This window comes from Acomys minous, assembly GCF_964271855.1.
Source record: "Acomys minous genome assembly, chromosome: 12".
In the NCBI taxonomy this organism is placed as follows: Eukaryota; Metazoa; Chordata; class Mammalia; order Rodentia; family Muridae; genus Acomys; species Acomys minous.
Window position 1 is genome coordinate 44,921,893 of NC_140493.1, and position 20,730 is coordinate 44,942,622.

At 42.3% G+C, this 20,730-nt stretch overlaps 1 protein-coding gene across 7 annotated transcripts in view; it reads right to left on the reverse strand.

Annotated features, from left to right (window-relative positions):
- Nucleotides 1-20,730, reverse strand: part of ASAP1 (ArfGAP with SH3 domain, ankyrin repeat and PH domain 1) — a 298,778-nt gene that overhangs the window by 109,034 nt on the left and 169,014 nt on the right. For all 7 annotated transcript variants that reach the window (XM_084751015.1, XM_084751011.1, XM_084751013.1 and 4 more), the window contains one exon: nucleotides 7,803-7,875. In XM_084751015.1, coding sequence (XP_084607141.1) covers nucleotides 7,803-7,875 — 73 coding nt within the window. The remainder of the gene's footprint in view (nucleotides 1-7,802; nucleotides 7,876-20,730) is intronic.

Sequence of the window (20,730 nt, forward strand, 5' to 3'; positions counted from 1 at the left end):
TATATTTTAAGATGCCTTCCTCCATGCCACTTGTGGTGATTCATTCCTTTAATTTCTCTAGGCCATTTTAAAATTTTGCTTGTTATAGTTCCCACAAATCCTCATAAAGAGTCTGCCACAGACCATGCTGTGAAATCTACAAACAGCACCAATACTCTATTTCTACAGCCTTGTCAAATCTCTCATTCAGCAGAGCCCCTGAAAGGGCACCCGAAGAGGCTGGTACCTGCCTTTAAGCAGTGCTCCAACCCCAAGCCCAGGGCTTCATCACCGCGACCTCCTACCTGGCAGAAGAAACGCACACACTCTGGCTTGCTTATGGCTCTGTAGGTAATGACAATGCTTTGAGGTCTGGTCCCAAAGAACAGCTGGTAAGGAGACAACAATTCCACTCCTATCTTAGTCTCTATAGGATGACTGTTCAAAGGAGACAAGACTTCCCATCAATGTGTGTGAAAAACTGAGGCACCATACTTTGCTATGTGATCTACTAACTTTCATTAAAAACTCACATCAGGATGTAAAGGTAGATTAGGTTACTATGCTTGTGATCTTTTGCACATCTCTTAATTATCCTATACTTTAGCTTCTTAATTTATAGATTATGTACAAAAGACTTAGAAATGAACAAAATCTCACTGATTTTTGTCTTGATATAATGAGATGACGTAAGGCAGGGTTCTCAAAGCATTTCCCACTCATGACTGACTCCTTTATACCTGATAAATTTTTATGTGACTCTAGAAATTTAGGTATATATAAGTATATGACAAAAAGTTATTAATAATAAATCCCAAGAAACTTATCAAAAATCATTATGTGGCCTATGTATAAATTTTAAAGTTGCAAAATGCACACAATAATGGCTGGGTGTGCTGTACACTTTTACATGCAGAATAAAATCATGGCTACCTATCTGATACTGCAGGACATAGAGCACTGATAATGCTTTCTAGAGTTCACTGATAATTTCATTCTATATTTGTTAATGGTGACGCTTTTGTTTCATACAGACATGAATAAAAAATGGCAGAAGTACATTTAGGGTCACACCAGAAACAGTTGGAAATTCTGTCTTAATATTCCATGCAAAAAGTCAATTAAACAAATTTTTAATGAAACTCATATTAGCAGCTCAAATAGTAATTTATAAAATCAAACATTCCAAAGACATACAGTCCAAAGATACACTAATTTGACATTTACATGTTGAGCAACGGAAGTAGGAAAATATCCAGTCTTTGTTTTTTGTAACTAAAGCACTAGATTCGTATAAGAGCAGAAAACTGTATATGTTCAGTGAGACACACAGGGTTCTTGAATACGAGCCAGTGCATTTCAGGCAGCTTGTGATGGTGCTGCATGGCATGACAGCAATGTCCACACATGTTCAGAACTTGGGCTGCAGCGAAGCCATGCAATGAAAAACAGGTGAGCACAGACGGGCACCTCAGACTCCTCACATGCTTGATTCTGAATTAATTTTTGGTTGCTGTGCATTAAAGAACATTTTACGATTGCCAAATTTTTTGCAACCTCAACAGTGGTTTTAGGTAGCCAGGAATTGGCTAGGACCTGGCTCAAACACACACTCTCCAGATGTGGTACACTGCAGACTGTTTTCATCAGTAAGGCATGTGAAAGCATACACTTCCAGAGATGCTTATTTACCTAAATAGCATGTGATCCTTTACCTGGCTCACAATGTCTGTGAATAAGGTAGGATTTCAGGAAGTCCCAGGGAGAGCACCACATGGAAAAGTCAAGCCCAAAGCAGACTCTGGTGCTCAGCATCTTTGCTACAGTTACCAGCAGCTTTCTGGGAAAAGAGAATCACAGTTCATAGAGACAGACTATTCAAAAGTGTTGTCAAAGGGAGGCCAGGTAAAGGAAGGCCTGGAATCTCCGGTATATTTTTTCTAGGTGGATGTGTTCAAAGCTTTGAAAGGTCCTTAAAGATAATTACACAGGGTCTGGAGAGATGACTTAGAAATTAAGAGAATTGGCTGCTCTTCCAGAGGACTCAGGTTGAGTTCCCAGCACCCATATGGTAGCTCACAACCATCTGTACCTCCGGATCCAGGGGGATCTGACATCCTCTTCTAGCCTCCTCTGGTTTCCAGTAAGCACGTGATGCGTGCACGCGCGCGCGTGCGCACACACACACACACTCAGGCAAAATGTCCACATACATAACGTAATAATAATAAATGTAGTTATCATCCATACACTTAAAAATCAGATATGTTAAATTTCTTAAAAACAGAACTGATTTGTATTCTTGTGATGTTTTTCCTTTCCAACCTTAGTATTAAGATGTGAATTCATTTAATCTGTTTATGCCTATTAAAAAGATCATGATTAAACTTAGCATTATATTAAACACTATTCACAACTGACTTTACACTATCTCTGAACATTTGAACACAGTATTTAGAAAAGCATCTAAAATAAAGTTGCTCACTTTCTATCCACTGACAAATCTAGTGTTCTACCTTTAAAACCTAAGATTTCTTTGTGAGATCTAGGAACTATTTTTTGAAATAAATTATACGATAAAATGAAAAATTGGAGAATACTACATACTGATTTTGTCTTTAAAAAGCACTAGATTTCATTCCTAAAACTACTTACTGGTAATTCTAACAGAATGGAAACAGGAAGGCAATGAGAAATCAAGTGCTTTCTCTCCTGCACTGAAAAGGCAGCGATGGCTTCCACCAGCCTACTCTGCCCATGCTTCAGAAGGAAGACTGCTCATCCTGGTCATCACAGTACACACCACCTTTCCATTAAAATTAAAGGAGTTAAAGTCCCACCTTGTAGACTAATGATGTTACATCTTTCCAGGGGGCACTTTATGTTGTGAGAAAGCTAACCTTTATTCCAAGCATCTTGTCAAACATTTCTAAAAAACAAAACAAAACAAAACAAAAAAACCAACCAAAGAAACAAACCACCAAGCAATACTAAATAATAAAACACACATCTCAGTGGTTAGGGGTATGCCTCAGTTGGTAAGGTAACTGCCTAGCACGCCCGAAGTCATGGCTTAGACCCCCAGTACTGAATCTGGCAGGAGTGGGTGAGCACTTGGAAGTGGTGGCAGAAGGATCACAAGTTGAAGGTTATCCTGGGATACATGAGTCCCTACCTAAAAAAGGGGGGTAGGGGGGAGGGAAGCAGGCAGGCAGGCAGGCAGACAGACACACACACACACACACACACACATACACACACACACACACACACACACACACAGAGGGGGGGATATTTCACATTTCAGTTTGAGATCTAATAATATAAACATCCTGGGTCTTTACTCCACAAGTACACTAAAGTCACATCAGAGCCTGTTAATAGATTACTGCACCTAATACAGCTGGCAGAACAACCAATCCACTCTACCTGTTGACTGACTCTTCCACTTTATAATACGCAGTATGTATCACTAAGCTCTCTTTTCTGAAGAGTCACACCTAACTTATAACATACATGCAGGGGCATAAGCACAGGGGCAGCAAGGCTACCGGCACTGACCTTGTCAACCGGGGTGGCCACCCACATGGCTCTCAGCTCATGCTTCTGGGGTTAGTTGAGTGGGTGGCTCCTCCTCCAAGCCAAACAGTTAGAACAGGGCAGGTGAAAACTAGCACTCTGATGAACTAGCCTTTGAAATCACAGGGCATCATGGCACCACTTCATTCTAAGGAAGGGTGTTCCTGCGTCTCCGTCACACTCACACTCAAGAAGGGGGAATTACGATCTATCTTTGAAAAGAAAAACAGTCATTTTAAACCCTTTCTAGCACCTAGGAAACTGTCAGTTATTTTAAATGAATCACCAAAAATAAAGGAGGAGAGAGAGAGGAAAAGGGAAGGGAGCTGCAAGGACAAAATGACAGGATGCCACACAGGTTAATAAACTAAGGCTTTAAAATATGGAAGCAGTACAGGAAAAATGGAATGGCTTGGGTAGCTTTCTCTTGATCTAAGGTTTTAAGTTTTGCATGGGTTTTTAGGTTTCCTCATACACTTCAGGGATAAGAGAGACAGATTGCTAAAGCAATTTCCAAAATAAAGAATTTCCGTGAATATACTCTGTTTTTCAAAAAATACTTTTTATTATTCTAACACTGTTCAGTAACCAATACTGACAGAGGCTTATGTGTAAAAATAATACATGTTATAAGCACAGCCCTTCAGAATTGTTGACTACTTTTCAAATCATTTTGGGAAGGTGAGTGGTTGGTAATCTCCAATCAGAAATACAAAATGCTTCTTAGATCTTTAACCATCATCGAGTGGGATTTCTGTCACTTAAGCACTGTGAGAAAGCGAGAAAATCACGAAAATACATTAGGAAAGAGGTGCCAAGGCCCAACCTCTTGAGGCTTTTGAGGATGAGGCAAAAAGCATTTGGATAAGGGCAGTGTGGGCTGAGCTGTTTTGAATGTGTCATAGGAAGACACACACCACTGCTTTCCTCATGGAACTATTTCTAAATAATTAATTGTCACCATACTTGCCCATATACTCTAATAAAAAGCTTATGAGTAGATAAAAACACCACTGGGTGGCAGCAGCCAGTGAGGAGCCCCAAGCAATTTAAGTTTATCTCTACACTTGCAACCACAAGTACAATTTCTATGTAATCTCCACTATAGAACCACAAAGGCCACCCACAGGTCACACTGCCCACAATTTACATTTGAGTGGTTCACTCACTAATATTCAAGATAAGCTATTTTCCGGCAGCTTTTCGATGAGGGACCCATCCAGCCAACATACAGTGGGCAATTCATTACACACTTACCTAGCCCTGTCACACAGCAGGTAAAAGATGAGGAAAACAGCATGTGCAAAGAACAAAGCTGGGGCTGCTAGGCTCTCATCTGACTCCTAGGTATGGTACTCTGGGTAAGTTGTTTGGCATGCTAAGCTCCAGTTTCCATCACCTGAGACATAGCATGCTGACATTTACCTCATAGGCTTGTTTGGCTTAATCTAGAGTACAGCATCAATGCCTCAGGGATACCATGTGCTCTGAGAAGCATTACCTTGGCACCCTGTCACACTGCATCAGATCCCCAGATCTCTTTTTGTGTCCTGTAAGGTTTCTCTTTGCAGCACTTCCCGGTTCCCTATTACAATACATTCCAGATTGATGTAAACTGCCACTCACCATAAAATTAACAAGGACAGAATCTCTCTGATTTGTCCTGTGTACCTGGCACTCAGAGCTGATAAACATCTCAAAAAGCGGGACACAATACAAAGGTGAAAGATGTCCTTATGGGGGAACAGGCAGACATGACAGCTGCCCTCCCTCCACCCCAGGCTGCTCCAGTGGTATCTTTATATGTATGTTCATGTTATATCACTTTAACTGCCATGTTCCCATGTACAATTTGTTAAGCATCTACCTCAATTTTGTCCATATGATACCTTATGTATCAAACACTATCTTCTTCTTCTTCTTCTTTTTTTTTTAGTATTTTTATTTAATTTTAATTTATGTGCGTTGGTGTGAGGGTGTCAGATCTTGGGAGTTAGACACAGCTGAGAGCTGCCATGTGGGTGCTGGGAATTGAACCCAGGTCCTTTGGAAGAGCAGGCAGTGCGCTTAACCACTGAGCCATCTCTCCAGCCCACATTTTCACAGTGAGAAAATCTAAGACTCAGCAGAGTCAAATATTGTACTTGAGCTTAGCAAGTGTGCCAAGGCCACACTATCATTCCCTTTTTGAAAACAGTGCATAGTGTAACAACATACACATGCTATGCATTTATGTTTTTCCTAATCCCAATAAAGGCTCCTGAGTATCTTCTTATATATACATTTCAAGTATATTTTATTTTTACCTCACAGCATGAAAATTAAGATAGCATTTGAGTAGGCATAAGAGTAAGCTTAACCACATGACCATTGCTCATGTGAAAAACAGAAAAAAGCAGAGTCAGCCCCCTTAAGAGCACCCCTATGGCTTTTCTGGTTGTTTTCTCTCACCTCTCTCAAAGGGCTACTACAAAAGGCCCACCACACTTCAGGGGTTTATCAGAACCAAATGAAAGACCAACACTCTAAATTAGGTTTCTCATTTAGGTGAAAACTTAAAACAACAAGTCAGTCACTCCAGGCTGAGAGACAACTGTGATTGGCGGATCTTGGGTGTCATATCTGGAAATCAGCTAAATCACAGGCAGCTGGGATACCTGTATGGATTTTCTTGATTGCACCACGTGAGGTGCGAAGAACCACCTTAAGTCTGGCCACACCTGCTGGTGGCATCCCATATATGAGAACATGGAAGTAGAAGCTTCTGCTTTTTGTTTGCTTGCCCTCATTCTCATGGCAAGGTCACCTGTTCTGCTCCTGAGTGATTCCTTCACAGGTCCCTGAACCTACTTCTTCTGTATTCCAATATAAACTGAAGTCTAGCAGAGCCATCGAGCCTCATGGACTGAACAGCTACAGGATTACTGGCACTTCTGTCAAGAGACAGCCATTGTTGAGCTAACCAGACCACAACCTATAAGCCACGCTAATAAATCCCCTTTAATGTTTTGTTTCTTTAAGACCCCTGACTTATAAAACAGCCACTACTTATCTGTATTAACTATCTCATCATTTTCTAGGATACAGAGAAACTAGGTGATGACAATACTATATGATGTTCTGAGGGATGGGGAGGAGGCTCAAAAGACCAAGTGTCCCCTCAGACTACTGGCTCTGAGCTCTGATGGTGGGTGAGGTGGCCAGCAAGGTTCTGGGGTCAGGCTCTGCTTTGCTCACACTCCTTCTAAGTATAAAATTTAGAAGAAAACTGAATTTACTGAATTCCCACAATATAATACAGAAATTGGGTACACCAGGTCCCCTCAGCAACTCTTTAATAACACCACCACATTTGCAGATGAGAAAAAGAGGCTTGAGAAAATCAAATAGACAGTTTAAAGTGATTTTGTTCACCTCAAAGCACACACACTCTTTCCCTCACAGTCAGCCATCTTGCCCTACCTGGTTTCCTGTGAGATTATAGACAATTGATGTATTAAAGAAGTGGCATCCTGTTAGTGACTGGGGCTGCAAAAATGGTATCAATGTGACTCAGAGACCTTGACACATTCTTCCCAATGCTTTCCTGGGGAGGCAGAGCCTGTCACTTCTTGTGAGTACCCACTATTTCAATTAATTTGGATTAGTATCTTATTATAATTAATAACAACATATTTATAGCATATAAATATTATTCATGTATATAAGAGTATATAATATTAATGTGTTAACATTAATAATTATTATAAAACAAAGGTGCTGTTACTGGACCAATGGTAAAACATTTAGTCACCTAAAGTCTCTGACATCATTGGATAAAAGAAAGAAAATGACAGTGGGAAGTCTGTGAAGGTATGAATTTAACTTTCCCCTCCTAGCTCCCCTGCAGGGTCCATGGGCGGTACTGGTTTTCACTGTGTATAGGGAGGCTACCCCATGTTTAACTGAAGTCTCCAGTCACAGGCTGACCAACCACACAAAGTGATCATAAGGACCTCCTGTCATCTGTGACAACCACCAGCCTCCACTCCACTGAGTTCTTAAAAGAACATAACATGGATGTATATCATAGAAACAATGACAGGCTTTGGCTGAGAGTACAGACAGAAGGGGAAGAAGGAGCAAAGTTCAATTCTTTGGCCTACTTACCCTTTTCATCTGTTCAGGCCTTTTGTAAATATCCAACAGGTGACAGAGACAACTCTGGACATTATGAGTGAGGGGAGGATTTGCTAAGTCCTTACCTTGACCAGAGTTATATATTGCTTTTACAGATTTCTTCACTTTCTGTAGAGCTGTTCTATCTTGGTCTAGAGCCTAAAAGGGAAAGAGAGAGGAGAGGATGTTGGAAATTTTGGTACATTAAAAGAGAATTTACTCTCAGCTTCATGTCTTCTGTAGAGCACAGGAGCGCCAGCCACTTACAAACAACCAGCTGTGCCTGCTTTATCTACATGGATTTTCTGGACAAACACTGGGTCACTACACAAGGCTCAGTGTTGTACGAAATGGTCAGTCTAGTAGCCTGTCAGTAACCATGCAACGACAATGTAAGGAATCTTAAAAACTGCTTCCTTCCCTCACAAGTATATAGTTTGTTAAGGGAGAAGAGCAGGCTTGGGACACAATGACATTATCCCCCAAACTCATCATCTGGTATAAATATGCCTAGAGGAAAAAAATTAGTGAAGCACAGGAATGATTTTTTCATGGTGCCTTCAAAGCTGGTCATTTCTTTAATTAAAAAAAAAAAATCCCTGTCTATTAAAAGCAAAGATGAGGCTGGTGACTTAACTCAAGCCCACGCTGCCCCGGATTCCCACATGCTGAAATAATAGGTATGCACCACAACACCCAGCCACTGCTGACGGTCACTAACCAGTGACAGCCTGAAAACCACCATGGACCTGCCTCCCACATGCTCCTCAGCCACCATGCATGGCACGTGCACCACACCACAGAAGTCAGGGCATGCTTTACTCGATGGTTTCAGGGTAGAGGTAAAACTGAAGCACTGTAGAGGTCTAACATGTACACTTTTGAAAACAGAAAAAAAGAGAGGCCACATTTAATAAACAGTAGAGTTCACATGGGCTATCCCACTTCAGTCTCAGAAATAAGTCATGACCTGAGTATGATTATGACCATTTTATAGAAGAGAAAACCAAAGTGTAGAAAGTCCAACCTGTCAGGGGTGACACAGCTGGAATCTGAACAAAGTCTTGACAACAGAAACTGAACCCCAATTCTGTCCAGTTCTGCATTTTAATCTGTAACATGATGGAATGTAAAAGTGCAAGTCATCACAGGGGGTACAAGAGAGAAACTCATGTAAGCCATTTTGGATGCTGAGTGTCATGGTTAATACTGACTGCCAGCATGGTGGGATGTAGGGACCTAGAGACACCTCTGTGCATGTGTGCCAGGGTTTCTAGGGAGGCCTAAGGGAGGGAAGAGCAACCTTGAGAGTGGGCAGCAGCACCCCACGGGCTGCATAAACCGCAGAAGCAGCAGGCGCTCAGCTCTCCTCATGCTCACTTCCTGACTGCAGATGCACTGTGCCCAGCTGTGGGATGTTCTTACTGCCACAGTGGACTACAGTCCCTCAAATGCTGCAAGCCAAACTCGACCCTCCCCTTCCTTTGGTTGTTTTTGTCAAATATTTTGTCACAGCCAAGAGAAAAGCCACTAGTACATGCTAGTGTGAGAAAAAGAAGAGATGTCAAATCCAGAGTTACTGAAGACTACCCAGGAGTGTGGCCTCTGAGGAACTATGTGGAAGACACACAATTATCTTTGCTCACTTTCATATACATATCACTGACTCCCCTCCCCCCCTAAAAAGGAGCCCTGGGCATGATAGAAAATTTTGTCTAGTGTCCCACATTAAGAGGAGAAATAGCCTATGCATTTTTCCAAGCATGTTCCCATCTGCTGTGGAAGTATCCATTTTCCTGGCCCTCACCATCATTTCAAGAAAGGAGACAAGATGTACTCTCAGTTCAGTCAGCAGGTCAGCTCCAGGGGGCTACTCAGAGAGAATTAGTTCATGTGTGTTACCAATACCAATGGGCAAAATACAGGGAAAATTGCAAAACACTGTATGAGACACCGTGTAGTTTCTTGGGAGGAGAGGGTGTACTGAAGGGGGAGGCGATATCTCAGAATTCACATTAGAGGCTTTCCCAGCTCATCTAAGCATGCAAAGAACTCATTCATAGAGTGCAAACCCGTGTACTTTTAAATATTTTTAAGAGCATTTCATCTGGCAGGTACACCCACAGCTAAATCCGAATGATGCTTTTTTTTTATTATTATTAAATCTTTTGTATTTGGCCGGTGGCCAGAAGCAGGCAAATAAAATGTTATTTTTATGAGTCCCACGCTGTTAGAGAACTAGAGGATGCTGTCCTTCAGTCAAACCCGGCCCTCTCCAGAAATAACACCTCTAGATGTGCTAAAAGGTTTCATTCCCTCAGGTGCCAAACAACTGCAGTGACTGCCCACGAAATGTCATATGTAAAGTCAGATGAGGGCTAAAAGAAAATTGTCGTGCACAGCTGCACTCCACAACCCCACAAACGTGTGACAAGATATGTGCCTGCATTTCTTAGTGTGTATCTGAAGCTCACCGCAACAGAAGGAGCGAGATGGGAGGCCAGAAAGCAGCACTCACGGCTTCGGCTTCAGTGCCCCCTCCAGCTCTGGCCATGGCTTCCTTTGCTGATGCACTGGTGTGGAAATGGGGCAAACAAACCTGTCCCTTCCCAAGCTGCTTTTGGTCATAGTGGTTTGTCAACTAAGACACCTTCTCTTGGAGGTCTGAGACGGACTCAAAATGACCTTGGGAGCACCCGAATCATGCCAGAGGTAGATCTGTGCCTTCTACTGAGAGAATAAACCCAACTAGCCACCAGTTAAAGGAAAACCCAACAAGTCTGAAAATTCTTATCATTTCTAACAACTAGAAATCATTTTTATAAATTCAGTCAACCAATACACATTAGTAAGTGGAGACTATGGGTTAGGACACAGACCCCCAAAATGAGTAAGATGTAGTCAGTTTATATAAAGCATACTTAGTAGTAGCAAATTCAAGTGGGGTTCCTGGATACAAAAGAAACGGAGAGTAAGAAAGAAAAGCAGAGAACTAACACTCCAGTGTCTGCTGTGTGCTAGGTGGTCCCTCGTGTCACCTTCACACGTCTTGTTCATGGACAACTACCCTTTCTCTGTTCCTGCACTAAGCAGGAAGGGCGATGCGGAAACAGGCACAAAAGACAAGCCAAGGTGGAAGGCGAGCAGACACAGGAACTAAGTACGCACAGTTTTCACTGCATTAGCTGAGGTGAACCCTGAGGGCTGTGACTCAGCTTGTGTGCCAGCAACACACCCAGCAGGTAGGGAAGGTTCAGCTGGGAGGCAGCAGCCCAGATGACCTGACTACAGAGGAGGAGACACACGGCCAGGGCAGCTTCTGTGAGAAGAGGCAAAGATGTTATCGTTTGTTAGTTTCAAGATTAGTAGGAGTCGAATGAGGCCGCTAAAAAGGGGGAAATTATCAAACTAAAATAAAAGCTTATTTGCATAATGCACCCTAAAAATGGAAAGTTGATGCATCATACACAAATAAAGGCTTTAAACTGTTTATCTCACTGTTGGCAACTATTAAAAGAAATGTAAAGATTCAAATTCTCCAAATATTCAGTGTTCTCTGTTTTGCCTACAGCAATGGTTGCTCAGAGTGATGTGATGTGGCCCACGGATAGACTTGTGGATGGTATACTTCTAGGCTCTGGCCCCAACTTGATCAGTTACTTCATAGCTCAGAACTCTGGCAAAGTTTCAATGAATCATTTTGAGTGACAAATTATGAGCAATTCCAAAGAACTATCCCATTCCAGAAAATTACCACTATGCTAAAAACAACTACACTAAAGCAAGGTGCAACACAGAACCAAAATTGACATATGCTTTCCTGTGTAGGCATCTCTTATCCTACTAGGCATATACTCTGAAGGGAAGGACAACACTGACCCTGAGTAAGGCCAGGTATTCAGCAGATAATATATCGTGCTTCTACACGGAAAGCATCTAAAACTACAGGTCCACAGAACCTAGCTGGCACTCTATGACGTTAATGTTTCTCTCCCATGTGCTGGCTTAGAATCCTAGTTTTTATTCCAACCACCTGCAAGAAATGCCCTAACTAAGATAAATAAAGCAACGTGGTGGTGGTCGTGTGGGAGGAAGGTAGCATACGTAGAACTATTTCCTGAGGGCTCATTATGGCCACAACAGACCCAAGCCTCATATTACCTTTCAAAGCTAAGTCACTCCTATGATGGATCAATAATGAGATGACTTCATACCTTCAAGCCTTATACAACTCCCACATGAAAGAGACCAACGTAACTGCATGGAGGGAAGAGCCTGCCTCTCTCCCTCCCTGTCCTCCACTTCTACAGATGGGAATGTAATCCATCTCCATTGAGGGCAAGAACTGTTGGAGCAGCAGGGGTCACCCTGGGCCAGTGGTCAGTAGCTAATGCTCTTTTCAACAAACAATACTCCCTTTTGTATAGACTGTAGGCTCCACTAATTTGATGAGAGAAAACAGGACAAGAGATCCTCTCAACGCCCTTGAGATTAACCTGGTCATCGGGTTTAGCCAGTTCATGAATTTTACAGGGAATCTAATCCTATCTTAGATACGCTCTGCACTGATGACCGACCTTGTGGGACATGCCACCTAGCGTGTCATCACCAGCAGCAGTGCCCACAGTTGAGGAGCTGTCAATGTTCTGGCAATCACCTAGCACCTGTTGATGGAGCCAGTCTTTAAAGCACCAGAGCTTAGTAATGGAGCTGAGTACTACTGTGAAAAGAAATGCGATGCTGTGGCTGTGAACACAGGAAGCCCTGGGTACTTCCTGTCTGGCTTGATAACTGTAGCAAGCTTAAGTCCCCAGATACTAAATGGTGTTGCCGATGTTTGTCTTCACACATCAGTGAGGTTGCTTTTTCCTGTCCCTAAGGGCCTCAAATTCTTAGCTCAATTTGCCTTCTGTGCCAGCTGGTTTTATGTCAAATTGACATAAGATAGATTCATCTGAAAGGAAGGAGCCTCAGTTGAGGAAATGCCTCCACGAGATCCGGCTGTAAGACATCTCAGTTAGTGATCAATGGTGGAGGGCCCAGCTCATGGTGGGTGGTACCATCCCTGGGGTGGTGTTCTTGTCCTATAAGAAAGCAGGCTGAGCAAGCCAGTAAGCAGCACCCGTCCATGGCCTCTGCATCAGCTCCTGCCTCCAGGGTCCTGCCCTGCTTGGGTTCCTGCCTGACTTCCTCCGGTGATGGACTATGATGTCAAAGTGTAAGCCAATCCTTTCCTCCCCAACTTGCTTTTGGTTATGGTATTTCATTGCAGTAATAGAAAACCCTAACTAAAATACTTTCCATCTCCAGACTGATCACAAAAATACCAGTATGTATTACATACATAACCTTATTCAACCTTCACAGTAATGTATAAGGGGGTTTATACCACCTTTGCTTTACAGACTTGAAGAAAACTAAAGCTCAAATAACAGCAGATCATGCAGCTTGTGAAAGACAAAGGCAGGTTTCTAAGCCAGTCATCTTTGAAACTAATGTGTAAGCCCAGCAATTACACTGTCTGTGAATCTTCTGACTTGTAGAAAAGTCAATCAATAAGGGGACTAATGGGAGGTAGAGGGGCAGGGGAGGGTAATGGCATGAGGAATATGACAAAAGCACATTACATACAAGTATGGAAATGTCACAGTGAGACCACTATTTGGTAATAAGAAATGGGGGGAAAAGGGAAGCAACAAGGGTTCAGTCATCAGGGCAGTAGCAAGATAGCTCCAGAAACCTTTCCTCTCCCTTCTAGGTGGCCCTAGGGTTATACTATCAGATTATGTCAGACTTGAGATGCCTATGAACCATGTCCAGTATGTGAAGTTCATTGCTGAATATTCTGCCTGGTTTATGGGTGTTAGTCAAAACTACAGTGAGCTTGCCTCTTGACTTCAGAATTGAGCCTTCTTCGGGCTTCACTAATAACACATCTTTGATGCTGGCCACCGCATTCTTTAGAACTAATGCTGTCAGGTGTACAGAGTACTTGCTCCCAGAAAACAGGTTCGCTAATACAAACCAACCACAAGAGCATCAGAGATGCACGGGCTCCTGAAAAGCAACTGATGCTTTAAAATATTGCTGACTTGCTCAAAGACATCATTGAATGTCAGAAAAGAAATAGAATAGAATTAGTGTGTTCACCCTTGGAACCAGCAAAGTCAGAGATTGTTTATAAGAGAGAGAACATCTCTACATTGGCATTTCCCATCTAGTTCAGGCCCACAGACAGGTCACTCAAGATTAGCCTGTACAGAGGAATGTAAGGGCAGTTGGTGACACCTAAAACAGGGATCCTTCACTTGTGAAGATCTGCTCCCCCAGATGTCGAGACGACGATACAAGTCCAGGTGCCCAGTAAAGACAAGACGTGGTGAGGCAGAAAGCAAGTGTGTGCCAACATTCTACGGAGAGGTATGCTGTGGTTAAGCATCAGGAAGCTGGGTGGTGGTGGTACAGGCTTATTATCGCAGAACTTAGGAGGCATGAGGAGGACTGACAGGTCAGAGTGCTTAGTGGATGCCACCCGAACCCCCTCTTCTTGAGCTCTCTGTAACAAACAGGACAGAAAACACTGCCACAATTATCTCAATAGCACTGCCCAAGCCAATTCTTCTGGGTTCTTGCCTTATTGTTTTCCTCCTCCAGCGAGGTCCTGTAACAGCCTGAGGGTTCCCATACTAACCCCATCCACCCCTGCACCAAGGCACAATGTTCCCAAAATGTAAATCTATCATGTCACTCTCTGGCTTTACAAATCTAGAATAGTAAAGGAGAAACTGTCTATAGCTGTCATTACGTTGTGATTAGAATTTTTTTCTTTTAAAATGATTCTTGTATACACGATCACAAGGTTGATTATCTAAAAACTTCAAGTCTTCTAACAATATCTTCTAATTCATGCCATGTCTATTTCTCCCTCAGAATTTCAAAAGACCCAATGACATGTTTAACTTCAATAGAAAATAGGGGAGAAATAGCACATACTCATGGTAATTTCCTGTAGCCTTGCAAATTGTACATTTAAAAAAATTAGTAGAATATTGTGTTTCAAGAGCTCCTGTCTGGGGCCGAGAAGAAAACTGTAATCACAGCAATTACCTTGTGAACCTCTAATTTCTGTTGTAGCTGCAAAGTTTGGAGTAGCACACCCACCCACGGGTACCATGGCTCTTTCATCTAGAAGCAATTTCTGTTCCATTCTTGGGAAAATAATAATTATAGGTACAGCAAGGTATTTAAAGAAAAAAAAAAGTCATGAAAACACCATTTCCATGCTGTAAGACAGTGAGAGTCCCTGAAGGAAGTAAAACTGCGACCAGAACTAAGTCTGTATGTGTTAGGAACTAGCCCAAGAGACCCAAAGGTTATGTTGGAAAACAGACAATAAATTACTGAGCTGGTGATCCTTTTTAGCTCCTCCAAGCTCTAGGATCCTACAGTACTCTAGTAAATATACTGTTTTGGTCTTGACCCAATGCCTGAAAACATGCTGTGATGGTTCCCACTCACTGAGGCTCAGTCAAGACGGTGAGTAAGGACTGGGCAGTGGTTTAGGGACTGGTATCTGGAGCAAAACTGGTTGGGGTCAAACTCTACTTCCTACCTTACATGACTGGGTCTAGCTAGGTAAACCAGCTGTACCTCAGTTTCCCTATCTGCAAAATAGGAGTTTTTATAGGAGCCAATCTTAAGTGGATTAAGTGAAAAAAAAAATCCAAGTAAATAAAGTGCCTTTAATGGTACTTGGAACAGAACAAGTTCTCAGCAAATGTTAGCTAGATTTGATGGGAAAGCATTTTGATTTATTCCCTCCAAGGTTCCTGAGGGGTGAATAGTTAGTTAGTAAGAATATTTTTATGTAGATAGCAGAGCTACCATAATCAAAACCCTCCCTTCAGACTCACATTTCCTTGAGACTGCTCATCTCCCTAGAATATATATGATAAAGTCCACTACAAGGTGAGAAGAATGAAGGTGACAACTTCAGCTGAAATCTTTATGCTATATAGGACCACACAGAGATATACTTATGTGTATGTCCATATAAGAAGATTGGAATCATGTTCAAAACAGATTTGAAGACGCAGTACAGTGGTTTGAAGACCACTATAAAACAAGTATTTTCTGAATATTATTCATGCTCACAGCATGGTGGGACAGGCAGAGAAAGGGTTCCCAAGAACTATGCCCAGGACTGCCTGCTGTATATACATTGTACATATAGAAAGAAGACACCCCCTGTCCAACATTTCAAAGGCATTACAGGGCTGGAGATAGAACTCAGTGGTAGAGTGCTTGCCTATATGCACAAGCCCTTAAATCCAATTCTCATCTCTGGGGAAGAAAATAAAATAAAAGGCATTATCAAGACATTAGTGGGATTTTAAGCACTTGCAACCCATCTAATAATTCAGAATACAGGGTAACATAAAATGGTGTTAATATTATTTAAAAAATAAAAAGTCCTTCGCATTTTCTTAACACTTGCAGTAAACTATTGGTTTTCCCCAACTTGTTGAAATACTACCATCTTTCCTTTCTGAGAAACTCTCAGCCTAGGGAGATGAAGTTAGCTTTTCTAATCCCAAGCAGGCAACAAATATCCTGTAATCATTTCTTAACCAAAACCGATTTTAAAAAGTAACTGTTCATAGGTATCCCTTAATTTTAAGACTATTATGCTGCTAAAGCAAATAAACAGTTATTTGAGGTTTTCCCATTAGCTGGTATTCAATGGTAGAGAGCATGCCTGGTGTGCTTGGAGCCCTGGTATGGAGTCCCAGCACTGTACACACCAAACAACAACATTTCTCCTGTTTCCTGTTGCTAAGCACTTATATGCCTGTTTTAGTAGTAAAAAGAAAAATATTATGCATGCTTGTTTTTTTTAAACAGAACACACTGCAAATTAAAGTTCTTTAAAAATATTTTTAAATTACGTGTATTTGATCATTCTTTGCGTGTGTGTTGTGTTACATGTGTGGAGGTCACAGGACAACTTGGGACAGTCAGCTTTTTCCCTGTACCTTGAGGGTCCCGGGGACTAAACTCAAGTCCTTGGGCTTGGTAGCAAGCTCTTCACCTCTCAATTCATCTTGCCGGCTCAAATATAAGTATCAATTAGACGTTAGCCATGGCCCCACAGCTCTAAAACACTCTTTTCCTTTTTTGCTGACCTATCTTGGTATGTATGCACAGTGTCTATTTATGTAACTAAAGTCTTAAATGCAACCTGCACTCAGCTTTTTCCACTTACTAGTAGGTTGCAAATCACTACGTTTTTCTGCCTGGGTGTTACCAACTGAGTGGGTGTGGAGGGCCTTTCATCACTACGCTATGTCTTCTGATTCCTACCCATTTCTGTTGAAAGCTAGCATAATCTCCCACATTTGTAAAGATTTTTATATTTAAAGTCTGATTTTCAGCACTAAGAAAAAACATTAAGCAAAAAGTTGCTTCTACTACTCAAGTCATGCACTTGTGTTTTACACATGATTACCATAGATGGGCACCAATGGTATTTTTATTGTATTAGTAATTCATGATGCGAACAAAAAGTCTCAAATAAATGTCACAAAGATCTAGCTAACCTTCTTGCAAATTACATTTCAGTGCAATTTAAGACACTAGTTAACTCAAAGCACAGGACTTTTAAAAGGGTTCAAAGGCTAATGTGAAATGCTGGGACCATACCAGCACAGCAGCTGGTCCTCAGCATGCCACCTCAGACAATGCTCCCTGAGGATTGGCTCAGATAGACTGCCTTACTAGAAGGAGAGTACTCACTGATGGGGGGCACTCTGTGATACAGAATTAATTACTCCAGAAAGGCAGAGATGGCTGGTGTAGTCTTTGCTCAGACCACACTGTGTGTTTCCTTAAAGGCAAAATCTTCCCGGGTCCCAGTACTGAAGCTCTCTATAATCCATACCTTGGAAATCAAACGTCTTTCCTCAAGATGCCTATCAGCACTTCAGAGACTCTCCCACTAGATGTCAGGTTTTGCGCTTTATGGAATGAGTCCTTTTATAATGTGCATAATCATTCTTAGGCCCTGGATACTGGCCAGAAATGAGTAAGTGTGTGTGTGTGTGTGTGTGTGTGTGTGTGTGTGTGTGTGTGTGTGTGTGTGTGTGTGTGTGTGTGTGTGTATCCAGACAGCACTTCACACAAAAACTTTCATCCCCATTCTCAGTTAATTCACTTGACAAATACCCAGGGGGTGGGGGTGGGCAATATCATAGAGCTAGGAGTGCAGGGGAGATCCCTTATCTCAGGGTCACTACTAGCCACCTTAATTCCATTTATTACTATGTCTCTAGGCACAACGTGTTCGAAAAACACGAATGCTCTTTTATAGTATTACAGATAACAATCCAAAGAAGTATGGAATCATTCACAAAAGTACAACTTTTTAAAAACATTTAATATTAAGATAGGAAGATAAAGAAAATCTGTTTTCTTTTGTTTTTGTTTGTTTTTTGAGATAGGGTTTCTCCCTATGTGGCCTTGGCTGTCCTGGGCTCACTTTGTAGACCAGGCTGGCCTTGAACTCACAGAGATCCACCTGCCTCTGTCTCCTAGAGTGCTGGGTATATACTTTGTTGTAGCAGAAGTTTTGGTTTCTCTAAAAACTTGTTGTATAAACAAGTTTTTGTTTTAATGCTAAGTGTGGGATGTGGGACTGCCTTAGTTTGTCCACAGCTGATTAATAATAGCCTCCCGTGGCTTAGAGAGGGGCATGGTCTTTGCCAGCTGCTTTAGTGGAATTCTGTGGACTCTTGGAGAGGCCAGAGAGAGGGAGCGGCTGCTAAGAGACAGAGGGAGGAGGAAGAAGGCTGCTTGTTCCTCCTGCTGTATTTTGCCATCTGCTGTTGCTGGACTGCTAGATACCCTGACGACTAAGAATTGGTATTTCCCAAAGAACCCGATGACCCTAACCAGCTGGAACCTAATCTAAAGAGACCGATGTTCCCTTTCCTTCTAACCTTCTTTCTCTTTTACCTAGGGTCAGGGTGGTAGTGGTGGAAGGGAGGTAGAGGCATTAAGGAACCCCAAATACAACAGAGTTTAAAAAGTAACACCTACACTTTGTAGACTGAGTTATATAATGTAAAGAAAAAGACAAACTTCCTTTCAGTTGTTTCTCTACTGTTTGGAGTAAAATTAAAGGGCTATCAATGCTTTAAAGGTGACTTCTACTTGTGATACTAAACGTGGGAAATGGAACCCCTCTGGTTAAAGGGTGCTAAGGGACTGTCCTTTCTGGGAAGCGTTAATTTCATGAAGATCATGCCAGCCGCTTTACCAATGTCCATGCCCAGGACATGGCAAAGGAGCATGTTTGGAGGACACACTCAAGAGCCTAAGTGGCCTAGGAACTTCTCAGTGTTATCTACCAATTTGGTGCCACTTAGGACCATGTCCAATGACACAACAAGTTATACCACATCTCAGAAGTGAGCCACAAGTCCCCTCTCGGTGTGGACGGACAGACAGACAAGGTTTACGGCCCACACCCAGTCGATTCATGGTTTGGCTACTGTTTGGCAAGGAATAGTACTTGTTGCCATACTTGAGTTTACTCCACACTTTTTGTTTGATGGTTGTGGTAAGGCACGAGGTTAAAAGGGGCATTTATGTACTTAGAGTACCCTTAATCTTGAAAACTACAACTACTCCCTTCCCAAGGAGCCTGGTTCCAGGACCCCTAATGATACTCAAGCCCCTTCTGAAAAATGATGTATTATTTGCATATAATGTATGTTCATCCTTGTGTATTTTAATCATCCCCAGGTCACCTGTAATACCCCAAACAGTGTAAATGTGATGTAAATAGTTATTTGAACAAAACATGGTGGCAGAAGCCTGTCAGCCTAGCAGCTCAGGTAGCTGAGGCAAGAAGATCCTCATTTAGAGGCCATCTTGAGTAAGACTGCATCTCAAAACCAACAAGATATGCACATTCTGTACAGATACAAGGCTCTCTCTCCCCCAGCCCAAATTTCAACTCATATACATGGAAGCTGAGGGTACAGAGGGCCAACTGTACTCGCTTAGATGTGTATTTACCCAAACCTGAACCACATAGCTTGGTTAATGAAAAGGAAACTCAGCAGGTCTCTTTTCTTTACATCTCAATTGTTATCCCATCACTTGTATCCTCCCATTCCTCCCTCCCTCCCATTTTCACTCTATTCCCCTCCCCTAGGTCTGTGACCGAGGGGGACCTCCTCCCCCACTATATAGTAGCCTGCTTATTGTTTCTCTGAGTGCCATCAGGCCTCCCCACCACAGGGAAGTGGTCAAATATGGGGCACCAGAGTAGATGTCTGAGTCAGTCCCCGCTCTCCACTCAATTGTGGAGAATGTCTTGTCTATTGGCTAGATCTGAGAAGGGGTTCGATGTTTACTACAAGTATTGTCCTTGGTTGGTGCAGTAGTTTGAGCAGAGCCCCTGGGCCCAGATCTGCCCGTCTTCTTGTAGGTTTCTAGGACCCTCTGGATCCTTCTATTTTCAGCAGGTCCTTTAAAAGCTCCATGCAACAACCCTTTCTGAAAAAAGTATTTAAGCAGAGGATGGTAATGTACACCTACAATCTTAGTGCTTGGAGACTGAGGCAGGATAATTTTAAGTAAGGAGCCAGCCTGGACTAAACAATGATTTCTCTGTCAGTTTGGGCTACAAATGAGAACTTGCCTCAACAAAACCAAAGAACTGTTTCTCATCAGTACAGTGGGGTTGGGTGGCCTGGACTCGGCCTCTGTAAGTATTCTGATCCTTCGAGCTTCAAGATTTTCGTTTTCCTCTGAGTTGAGAGTGTCGTGTAGCCCAAGATGCTTCCTGTATGGCTGAGAGTGGCCTTGGGCTCCTGACTCTTCTTGCCAAGTGTTCAGACTGCAGGTGTACACCTCCATACTGGGTGGGATGTGGGATCTTGCAGCGGGAAGGTATACACAGCAGGAGATCAATAAACCATGCCTGTTAGTTCTTAGACTGTCCTC